The sequence below is a fragment of the Corvus brachyrhynchos genome, unplaced genomic scaffold, assembly GCF_000691975.1.
Source record: "Corvus brachyrhynchos isolate BGI_N302 unplaced genomic scaffold, ASM69197v1 scaffold193, whole genome shotgun sequence".
Classification (NCBI taxonomy): domain Eukaryota; kingdom Metazoa; phylum Chordata; class Aves; order Passeriformes; family Corvidae; genus Corvus; species Corvus brachyrhynchos.
The window spans coordinates 549873-560799 of record NW_008237087.1 but is presented as its reverse complement, the minus strand read 5'-3'; the positions used below and the strand labels follow the sequence as shown (position 1 = coordinate 560799).

Below are 10927 nucleotides of genomic sequence, written 5' to 3'. Positions count from 1 at the left end.
GAGGCCTGGCTGACTGGTTGAGTTCAAAAGGAAGGTGAACTGCAGGCTGTTCTGGAAAATCAGCCCAGAACACATTCCTGTCTAAAAGAATGAATGCCCATAATCCCTGATCTCACAATTGCAGCTCCATCTTCATTTTGGGGTTTCAGCTGCATTTTGCCTGCCTGATGATCAGCCCCACCTTAACATTGTTGTTTGATGTGTCCCCAGGCTAAAGTTGTCCAGGCTCTGAGAGGACAGTAAAACACAAGAAGAAAGTCCTCAAAGGAATGATAATTTTCTCAAAGTGTCTGGTTTTCTCCTCCCTTTCCTCCCAAGGACACCTGAAAGACAATGAGCCCCCATCAAGCTGGGGTCCCGTGGAGCTGGTGGCGGTGATTGCCGGGCCCGTCTTCCTCGTGTTTGTTGTAATGATCATTGTAGTCTTTGTGTTCCATCACCACCAACGAGTCTACCACAACCGCCAGCGGCTGGACATGGAAGACCCTTCTTGTGAAATGTGCCTTTCCAAGGACAAGACCTTGCAAGATCTGGTCTATGATCTCTCCACCTCCGGCTCTGGCTCAGGTATTGCAAGATGACAGGACGTGACCTACGAGAAGTTGTAGCTGGAGTTGTCTCTTTGGGCTCGTGGTTGCCACAGCTTTGCCACAGCGGTGAGGCTGCTGCCTCAGAGCCTGTTCAGGGAGTCTGTCATGAGTCTGTTCAGGGGGTCTGTCATGAGTAACTCGAAGGGATGTTTAAATTCTGTTGTGGTAAGAGCAATAGTTAAACTCCTCCTTAACTGCAAGAGGATACCTCAAACAGCTGCATCTATTCCCAGTTTAGCCTTGGAACAGGATTTGGGTTGGAAACAGGCATTAACTGCTAACCTGTGCATTGTTGGCTTTCAGAGGGGAATGCAGGATGTCACCTGCATCAAAGCTGCAGGAAAATGGGGAAGATCCCAGCGTATCAACATTTTATGGTGCAAACAGTGCATTTGCACAGCCCATTTCATCCCAGAGAACCCTTGGGTCTCCCCAGGTGGATGATGTGCAGTGTTTGCTTCTGTAGCACTTAAAAGGAGTCCCCAGAATAGATGGAAAGTCATCATTTAGTGGTGGCTCTGAACTAGGAAGGTAGTCGGGTTAAAGAATATAAGGCATTTTGCAGCAGATGGAAACTGCAGGAAAATCCACAGAGGAGACAGAGAATGTCACAACCTGGTATTTGACCAGGGAATAAACCTTCAGCAGCACATCTGCTGCTATATGTAAAATATTTGGGATGTCTTCTATGCATGCTGTGAGCAGGTGAGCTCCGTGCTTTCTGTAAGCAATGGCAGCGATGCTGGGACTCCTTTCTTAAGAGGAATTTGGGGGGGTTTTCTGCTTTTTAGCAGAAACTGACTTCATCGAGTTCCATTCTGTGCATATTGAGGCTGCAGTTCCTTTGATCTGTCGTGGAGCAGAAGTTCCCCAACTGCTCTATGCCGGATCTCTGCTTCAAAGCAAAATGCAGATGCTGCCCAAGCAGTGGCACATCCCACGCAAGAGCTGCCACCATTCCCTGGTTTGGGTCTTGCTCAGGCTCCCAGTCATTATCAGATGTAGAGCCTGCTGGGTTTGAGGACATTCTTCAGCCTCTGGGGTTTCAGGAGGTTTTCTGCTACCACAGAGATTCATTCCTCCGATTCTTTGTCCCCAGGCTTGCCTCTGTTTGTCCAGCGGACCGTGGCTCGGACAATTGTCCTTCAGGAGATCATCGGGAAAGGCCGCTTTGGGGAGGTGTGGCGGGGCAGGTGGCGTGGAGGTGACGTGGCTGTGAAGATCTTCTCTTCACGTGAGGAGCGTTCCTGGTTCAGGGAAGCAGAGATATACCAAACTGTGATGCTGCGGCACGAGAACATCCTGGGATTTATTGCTGCGGATAACAAAGGTAAGAAGTGCCTGAGAGCAGAGGTTTCACCACTGTGCAGTCAGTTCCAGTGCCTGACCACCCTTTCCAAGAAGTTTTCTCTAATACCCAATCTAAACCTTCCCTGGTGCGACTTTAGGCCTTTTCCTCTGTTCTTGTCGCTTGTTACCCCACCTGGCCCCATCCTCCTGTCAAAGAGTTGAACAGACTGAGAAGGTCCCCCCTGAGCCTCCTTTTCTCCAGGCTGAGCCCCCACCTACCTCAGCCGCTCTTCAGAAGTTCTCCAGACCCTTCCCCAGCTCCACTGCCCATCTTTGGTCACACTCCAGCACCTCCACGTCTTTCTTGTCATGGGGGACTAAAGCTGACTAAAGTCAACTTCTCAGGGCCTCTACACTGCCCAAAACTGACTCCAGGATTCGAGGTGTTGCCTCACCAGTGCCTGGCACGGGGGGTCGGTCACTGCCCTGGTTCTGCTGGCCACGCTATGGCTGATATGAGCCATTTCTTACTTGCCCCTGTGGAGCTGCAGCCTTACGCAGCAGCTCTGCTCTGTCCCAAAAGCGTGTGGGATGCTCAGTGGCCATCCCTGCACTGGATCTGCCTGAGCTCCATCTCTTTCCTGTTGCAGATAATGGGACATGGACTCAGCTGTGGCTCGTCTCTGACTACCATGAGCACGGGTCTCTCTTTGACTACCTGAATCGGTACACGGTGACTATCGAGGGCATGATCAAGCTTGCCCTGTCTGCTGCCAGTGGGCTGGCCCACCTGCACATGGAGATCGTGGGCACTCAGGGTAAAACCGAAGTTGGAAAAGGCATTGGGAATTCTTGAGGGGAGGATAAAGCAGGACTGCTGAAGGGAGCTGATGTGCTGTACAGCAAACCCTGCCTGAGTCAGCCCGGCTTCATCTGGTGGTTATTGACCAGAAATAGAGCGATTGCTTTGGCTGGCTGCGAAGTGGGTTAACCTGGCGCTCGCTCCCAGGAGTTATATCACCATTTCACATCCCATCCTAAAATTGGCGCTGCCTGGGTGGGATGTGAGCACAGGCAGCAGCAGAATCACAAACTCCTGACGTCGGCGCCTGTGCTGGGATGTGGAGTTTACATCCCTCTTGAGGCCTCTGGGTGCCACTGCATCAGCAGCGCCTCCAAAACACGATTGGAGCCTTTCCCTGCTCCGTTCCTTACGAATCTAAACAGGAAAATGTGTTGCAACAGCGGGTTTAACGCCCTGAAATCCGGTGCTGCCTCTGCGCCCGTTCGACAAATGGAATTCCCCAGCTTGACCCTTGCTGCTTTTTATTTTGCTCTGCTAGGAAAACCTGGGATCGCTCACAGAGACCTGAAGTCCAAGAACATCTTGGTGAAGAAGAACGGCACATGTGCCATCGCTGACCTGGGCCTGGCCGTCCGGCACGACTCCGTCACGGACACAATTGATATCGCACCAAATCAAAGGGTCGGCACCAAACGGTAGGAAAGTGCATTTGAAGGTGTTTGAGTGTGACTGGAAATGCCTGAGCTGCTGGTTGAGCATTGGGGGAATTCTCTGAATTCAGCATTTCCCAGCGTCTTGCAGGATCAGTTTTGTGCCCGAGTTGATGCCAAAGGGATGTTCCAGGTGTCACCACGCTGGGAGGTGTGGGCCAGCCGTGTAAACCTGGCACCAGGAGCTCATGTGATATGTGACAAGCAGCTTGGCCTCGCTAAAGCCTTTGGGACCTTCTGTTGGGAGCTTGATGTAGTTTTGGGACATTTTTACCTCTTCTCCCAGCTTGCTGGAGTTCTTGAGTTATTTTCTTTGCTCTCTTAGATCACGGGGCCCAGTTCTGTTTTGATGGTGTCTGTGCCAAGCAGAGCTTTTTCTGCTGGGAAGTGCTGTGTGGGGAAAGTGATCATTTACTATCTTCCAGAGAATTCCTTCTCGGAATGAACATGCTTTTCCTTTCTCTCTGCAGATACATGGCCCCAGAAGTCTTGGATGAAACCATCAACATGAAGCATTTTGATTCATTTAAATGTGCCGATATCTACGCCTTGGGCTTGGTCTACTGGGAGATTGCTCGAAGGTGCAACGCAGGAGGTAATGTCCTTTGTGTGCCTGGGCCATTGGCTACACTTGCTCCAGGGTCTCCCAGCCCTGGGGTTCCTATTGATCACAACCTTGGGGTTCCTGTTGATCGGGAGTTTGGGAGGTTTGAGCGAGAACAGGGCTGTGGGAGGACGTGTCCCTGTGTGTTGTCACTGAGGGAGGTAACAGAAGTGACCCATGACTGCTGCTAAGCCTGGCCAATGTTAGGTCAAGGGTGTTGGTGCTCCCAGTGGTGGCTGATGTTCCTTTGGATGGATTTTAAGGAAGTGGTGGTGCCGATTGGTGGGGGACTCCCCCAGATCAGTATAAATGTCTTGGCATGTGCAGCTGCAGCATCATCCCACGTGTGACAGTCCCACTGCTGTGGAGATTCAGTGACCCTGGCGCCTTGCTGGGAGGTGTTGATCCCAGCCTGCTGACTCTGTTCCAGTTTAGGCAGCTGCATTTTATTTCCCTGAATTTTTCTTGTTAACTCCAATTCCAGATTCTTCATTTCTGTTCTAAATAACTGCAAAGTGTTGACGCATCTCAGCAGTGAGTCATGGAGCCCAAACCTTATCCGTCTGCCTTTAGCAAGCACAGTGGCCACGGTCCCTGTTCCCAGGAATTTCATTTTCCCTGCTCTGCCTTTCAGGTATCCATGAGGAGTATCAGCTTCCCTACTACGACCTTGTACCCTCTGATCCTTCAATTGAGGAGATGCGGAAGGTCGTGTGTGACCAGAAATTACGGCCAAACATCCCAAACTGGTGGCAGAGCTACGAGGTAAGGTCTGCTTTCATCTCCATGCCCCCTCCCTCTCCTGTGAGGAAAGGCTGAGAGAATTGGGATTGTCCAGCCTGAAGAACAGAAGCTTTGGGGTGACCTAATTGTGGCCTTCCAGTACCTGAAGGGAGTCTGCAAGAAAGATGGAGAGAGACTTATTTACAAGGAGTGCCAGGACACAGGGAATGGCTTCCCACTGACAGAGAGCAGGGTTAGATGGGATAGTGGGAAGGAATTGTTCCCTGTGAGGGTGGTGAGGCCCTGGCACAGGGTGCCCAGGGAAGCTGTGGCTGCCCCTGGATTGCTGGAAGTGTCCAAGGCCAGGCTGGATGGTGCTTGGAGCACCCTGGAATAGTGGAAGGTGTCCCTGCCCATGGCAGTGGGATGGGATGAGAGGGGCTTTAGGGTGCCTTCCAACTCAAACCATTCTGTGATTCCCCCAGGAGGTAACGTGAGCGCTGTAAGGGGCGCTCTGATTTTGGGGGGTGTGGAGGCTGTGTGAGTGCCCAGGCAGAGCAGCAGCCTGGCAGACCAGTATGGGGCCAGGGGAAGAGCAGAGCACTGACCTTCGTTGTTGTTTCTTGCTCAGGCACTACGGGTGATGGGCAAGATGATGCGAGAGTGCTGGTACGCCAACGGAGCAGCTCGGCTCACTGCCCTCCGCATCAAGAAAACCCTCTCCCAGCTCAGTGTCCAGGAAGATGTGAAAATTTAGGCTCTGAGCCTCAGCTGGAGGAAACTGCACAGGAGCTGCTGTGCTACAGTAGACATGTGATGGAGGCCTACCTCGTGTTTCAGCCCAACCTACTGCTACAACCAGACAGCGGGACCTGCAGGCTGCTAGGCAGGGGGACGGAGCCTACAGAATCGCTCTCTTCCCTGCTTGGGTATGAAACAATCTGAAACCTTTTGTGATCACCTCCTGAGAGCGTGGAGACTTGAGAGGGACTTTACCTGAGGGATCTCAGCCATGATCGTAACTCTTTGTTCCTTTAAAGGAAATCCCTGTAAAGTTCAGCGTGCGTTGAGCACCCACTGGCGGGGTCGGAGCCAAGCCCGGGTGCTCGGTGCCGGGAGTGGGAAGGGAAAGGGAAGGTTTTCTTGCCGTACTCTTGAGGATTTTTCCAGGGACTGGCACGTTAATGCAGAAAAAGCAAAACAAATGGTGCTCTCTTCCGAGAGGCTGAGCCGGAACAGTTGATCAGCTTCACAAAACCATTTCCCCTCCTTTTCTTAAGCTTGAAAAAGTCCAACTCAGCGCCCTGGCGGCCGTCGGGGCGCACCGGTGTCTGCATGCGCGGGGTGCGCGTGTCCCTGTGCCTGGTCATCTCCTCCATAGCCGTGCGGTGTCTGCCTGTGGGTGGCTCATCTCTGTCCGTGCTTCCTGTGCATGTGCAAATCTCGAGTGTCCCGTTCGTGAGCTGTTGCGCTGGTGCTCTCCGTGCTGAGTCGTGAGCGTTGTGGAGCTTGGACGGGCTGCTGCCGAGCGGATCCCTGGCTCCCCGATGGGCGCCGCGGCCGTGCCGACTCCGCCGCCGGCTGCCAGAATGTCCCATCAGGTTGCCTCACTGCCACCCCTTCCCTTTTTTTAAGACAAAACAAATAAGGAACTGAGAATCGCTCCTGGAATCCAGGTTTTTTTGTCTTGAGCCCCTGGGGTTTGTAATTCTTGGTAGCCGGGAGCTGAGATGTGTCGGAGATGGAGCAGGCGCTGTGGTCGGCACGTGGGGAAATGCAGGACTCGGTTCCCCTGGGAACACAGTTCCCAAGTCCACCACCCAGGCAGATTTCTGGGGGCCTGATGATGCAGCACTACAGGCTGGGGACAGAGTGGTTGGACAGTGGCCAGGCAGAGAGGGAACTGGGGGTACTGGTCGACAGCAGGCTGGACATGAGCCAGCAGTGAGCCCAGGTGGCCAAGAAGGCCAACGGCTCCGCGCCAGGGTGAGGAACATTCTGGACCCCCCAGTTCAGGAAGGACGTGGAGATGCTCCAGCGTGTCCAGAGGAGGGAGACAGGGCTGGTGAGGGGCTTGGAACACAAGCCCTGTGAGGAGCGACTGAGGGAGCTGGGGCTGTTTAGCCTGGGGAAAAGGAGGCTCAGGGGAGGCCTCATCACTCTCTGCAACTCCCTGAAAGGTGGCTGTAGCCAGAGGAGGGTCGGGCTCTGCTCCCAGGCAACCACTGACAGAACGAGAGGACACAGCCTTGAGCTGCGCCAGGGGAAGTTCAGGTTGGACGTCAGGAAAAAATTCCTCACTGGAAGAGTGATTGGGCACTGGAATCGTCTGCCCAGGGAGGGGTGGAGTCACCGTCCCTGGACGTGTTTGAGAAAAGCCTGGATGTGGCACTCGGCGCCGTGGCTTAGTTGATGAGGAGGTGTTAGGTTAGGGCATAGGTTGGACTTGATGCTCTCAAAGGTCTTTTCCAACCTAGTTCATTCTGTGACTCTGTGATGTGGGTGCTGGGGGTGCTCTGCACCTCGCAGAGGCGCTGGGCAGGATCTGACTGCAGGTGTGGGTTGGGAAATCAACATCCATCATTTTAATATAAGTGTATAAATATCTCCTAATGTGGAAGTGGCTGTGTCTCAGTGTGGGGTGGGGGGATCTGCATGGGTTTTCTTTTGATTCAGTGCTGAATCCAGGTGAGGGAGAGGTGGGGTGACTACAGCAAACATGGAAGTCAGGGCTGTGGCTGCCGTGATGACTTTGGCAGTCAGGAAGAGCCGTGGTGTGGAAGTCAGGTCAGTGTCTGCAGCAGAGAACTCTGAAGCCATAACTTTTAACTGGATTTGTTTTGATTATTATTTTTTTTAATTATTATTATTATTATTGTTTTCTGGGAGGGTCTGGATTTTAACTTTTTTGAATATTGTTAATTCTTTCTAAGAGCAGAAAAACAATCTCTATTACCTCTTGACCTGTTGGTTTGTAAAGAAATCACTGCAAAAAAAAAAAAAAGAAAAAAAACCAAATGCACAGCTCGATTTACACTGGAACTGTTTCTACTCTGACCTTGCTCCTGCTCTCTAAGGTGAGGTTTCATCTCTGCTCCGGCCGCCAGGGTTAAGTCTTTATTTCAATCCCTCTGTTCTTGCTGTCTGTGTCCCTGTCCATGTGTCCCTCTCCCCCCAATTCCCCGTGTGTCCATGATCTTGTATAAAGTGAGGAGTGTGGTTTTTGAATCATGTTAGGGGCCGTTTTGCATCCCCCAAGGAGTTTTTGGCGGCGCGGATCTGCCGTGGGAGCGCCGGCTCGCAGAGCGGGATGGGGGTCCCCTGTCACCCCCCGGTTTGTCCTGAGTCACATCTCAGCCACAGATTCCCACCGGTCTCCAGGCACGCGTGTCCCTTAAACCTGCCTTGAGAGGCTGAGGGGGTGGCGGGCACTTGCAAGCCCTGAGGACTCCCAGGCCACTGGAACAGGTGCCAGGGATGCCCTGGGAGCGGGGGGAAGGACGAGCAGGCCAGGAAGGGACATCACCCAGCTGTAGGTACTGCAGGCTCTCCGTTGGGTCTCCATCCCAGTGGCTGCAGGCCGGCACCCAAGGATGCTGTCGGCTCCGAACTTGCACTGACTCACCCCCTCCAACTGTAGCCACACATGCACCTGCCTCAGCGCTAAACCAAACAGCGGCCGGCGAGCGGGTGAGAAGGGATGAGGGAAGGGCAACATCCCCACGAGCAGGATTTTAGGAAAAGCTTTGTTTCGGGAGAGATGGGGAAAACCAAGCAGGATCCGCGGCAGGAACGCTGACCATGTAGCATTTACACAGCACTTTCATGCAAACTGGTGCCCGGGGGTGCCAGTGCTTGCCGAGCTGACGGAGCACATGGGAATTGCTGCCTGGCTCCAAAAATTGCAGCAGCTCTGGGAAAAAGCAGCATTCCAGGCAGTTCCGAGGGGAGCCCGGTGCAGGACAAGGAGGGGGTCCATCAGCGGTACGTGGCTGCAGGACAGAACTCTTGGTACTTCTCTGCCCCTTTGGTTTGTTTGGTTTTGTACATTTTCTTAGCAAAGGACTGTAAGAAAATAGCCACTTAGCCACTTTACCTCTTCAGTATGCAAATGTACATACGGTGTAAGATAGGAAATCTTTTGTTTAATATAAAACCAGGCTGTCGATTTCTGCTGTACATTATTAAAAGTTTGTTTTATTCATGTGAGTTGTTGCAGTCTCAGTTCACTGTGAGGGGTGGGAAGTGCAGGGCACAGCTCAGTCCCCCACAGAGGGATCTGGGGTGGGGAGCAGCTGGTCCCCCACAGCTAAAATAATCTCTTTAGGACTCTTGGTCAAAACATTTTAATGTTGAATATTCCCATTTTTAGTGGAGATGCAGCTTCCAACAGCCACCAAGCGCCAGCATAGTGCAGGTGAGACAAAGAGGTGGCAGGTGGGATTCAGAAGCAGCGATGAGCAGCTCTGGGGACAGGCACAGAGCAGGAGGGGTTACGGAGAATACCCTGGAGATCCCCTCAGAGCGTCCCTGGGGATGTGGTGGGTACAGTGGGCATCTCCCTGGAGCGTCCCCGAGCCTCCAAGGAAGGATAAATCCCGCAGCAAACTGCCCTGTGCTCCTATAAAATCCTGTTTCCTCCGAGGGCAAATGGTGCTGCGGGAACTGCCCCTGCTAATTCCTCGGTTAGAGCCTCCTGCAAACGAGCCTGTTGTGAGCGGATCAAGGGGAAAATCTGCCGAGGCCTGGGGTCCCCCCGGGCTCAGACAAGGTGGGGAGGGGGAGGCACCATCTGGGCTTGTCCTTCCTCATTCCCAGCTTTGTCTGGAGCTCCTGCTGCAGTCCCCAGGAAAATCCAGCCCCATCCTGGAAACGTGGGCAGCAGTGAGATGAGAGTATGAGGGATTTTAAAGCAAAATCTGTCTGCTCCTCTAGGAAATGGGATGAGAAAACAGTCTAGGATGGCTTCAGCCGAGGAGCCAAGTCATTACCAGATTTTGGGAACAAGATGGGGTGTTCCTCTTCATTCCCAGTGGTTTGGTGCCTCAGCATCAGGGCTCGGCTCAATCCCATCCTTTCCCCAGCACTTCCAACCCGGAGCAGTTCTGCTCCTGGAGCAAACTTGCCTCCCTGGTAACCCCAGGCCAGGCTGTGGGCGGGAGGTTTGGGTGGAACGCCAGCGGGATTGTTACAATCTTCATTTTTTTTGGCAAATTTTAAACAAACATTTGGGCAAAGCTCTCAACTCCAGCTGGAAAATTCCCGTTGCCTCCCGCCGGGGCGCAGCGAGGAGCTGCCGGAGCCGCGCGACGTGTCCGCAGCAGACACCGCGGCTGCCTCCGGGAATTGTTCTTCCCTCCGTGTCCCAGCTCAGCGCCGGCACAGATCGTGCAGCCACAGTTTAAATCCCTCCGGCCGCCCCCGCTGGGAGCCGGGCCGGGGGCTGTGACCACCGCTGCCCCAGCTCCTGCCTCCCATTAACTCCCAAATGCGGCTTTGGTGGCGGCTGGTGGCCTGGGGATGACGTGGTGGCAGCTGTCGGGGAGCAGCAGAGCCCCGCATTGCTTCTGCTCCCGGAAACCCACGGGTTTCTCTCCAAATCATCCCTGAGGTGATCCCCGGGAACCCTCCTTGGCACCCCACAGTGCCTCCCGTGACATCCCCAGCAGCATCCTGCCCTGCACCCCCAGAATACCACCTCCCCCAGGTTCCTACTGCCCCACAGAAGCACCCAGACCTCCACGCTGAACCCCGTGGTGTCCCTGAGGATGCGCCCACGCAGGACCCTCCCACCAGACCCCCGCGCTGGACTCCCATGGGATCCCTGTGCAGAACCTCATGAAGGGCCCTCCCACTGGACCCCCACGCCCAACGAGGTCCCTGAGCAGGACCTTACGCTGAACCCCCCTGCTGGACCCCCACAGGGTCACCGAGCAGGACCCCAGGCAGAACCTTCCCCCTGGATCCCCCGGGACCCCTAAGCAGGACCCTGCATAGGACCGTCCTGCTGGACCCCACCCAACGGACCCCCGCGCTGGACCCCACGCTGGACCTCCATGGGGTCCCCGAGCAGGACCCTCACACTGGGCCCCTCACTGGACCTCCACGTGGTCCCTACTCAGGGCCCGGGGCCAGAGCGGTGCCGGCCACACGCCGGACACGGCACAGGCTCCCCCGCCCGGGGCGGGGCCAAGCCCCCAAACCC

At 54.3% G+C, this 10927-nt stretch overlaps 1 protein-coding gene across 1 annotated transcript in view; it reads left to right on the top strand.

Annotated features, from left to right (window-relative positions):
- ACVR1B (activin A receptor type 1B) overlaps positions 1 to 6411 on the top strand; it is a 7778-nt gene extending 1367 nt beyond the window's left edge. Inside the window, exons 3-9 of the mRNA XM_008629450.2 lie at positions 319 to 567; positions 1690 to 1920; positions 2531 to 2698; positions 3224 to 3380; positions 3866 to 3990; positions 4634 to 4764; positions 5354 to 6411. Coding sequence (XP_008627672.1) covers positions 319 to 567; positions 1690 to 1920; positions 2531 to 2698; positions 3224 to 3380; positions 3866 to 3990; positions 4634 to 4764; positions 5354 to 5479 — 1187 coding nt within the window. The 3' untranslated portion in view covers positions 5480 to 6411. The remainder of the gene's footprint in view (positions 1 to 318; positions 568 to 1689; positions 1921 to 2530; positions 2699 to 3223; positions 3381 to 3865; positions 3991 to 4633; positions 4765 to 5353) is intronic.
- Positions 6412 to 10927: the final 4516 nt, after the last annotated feature.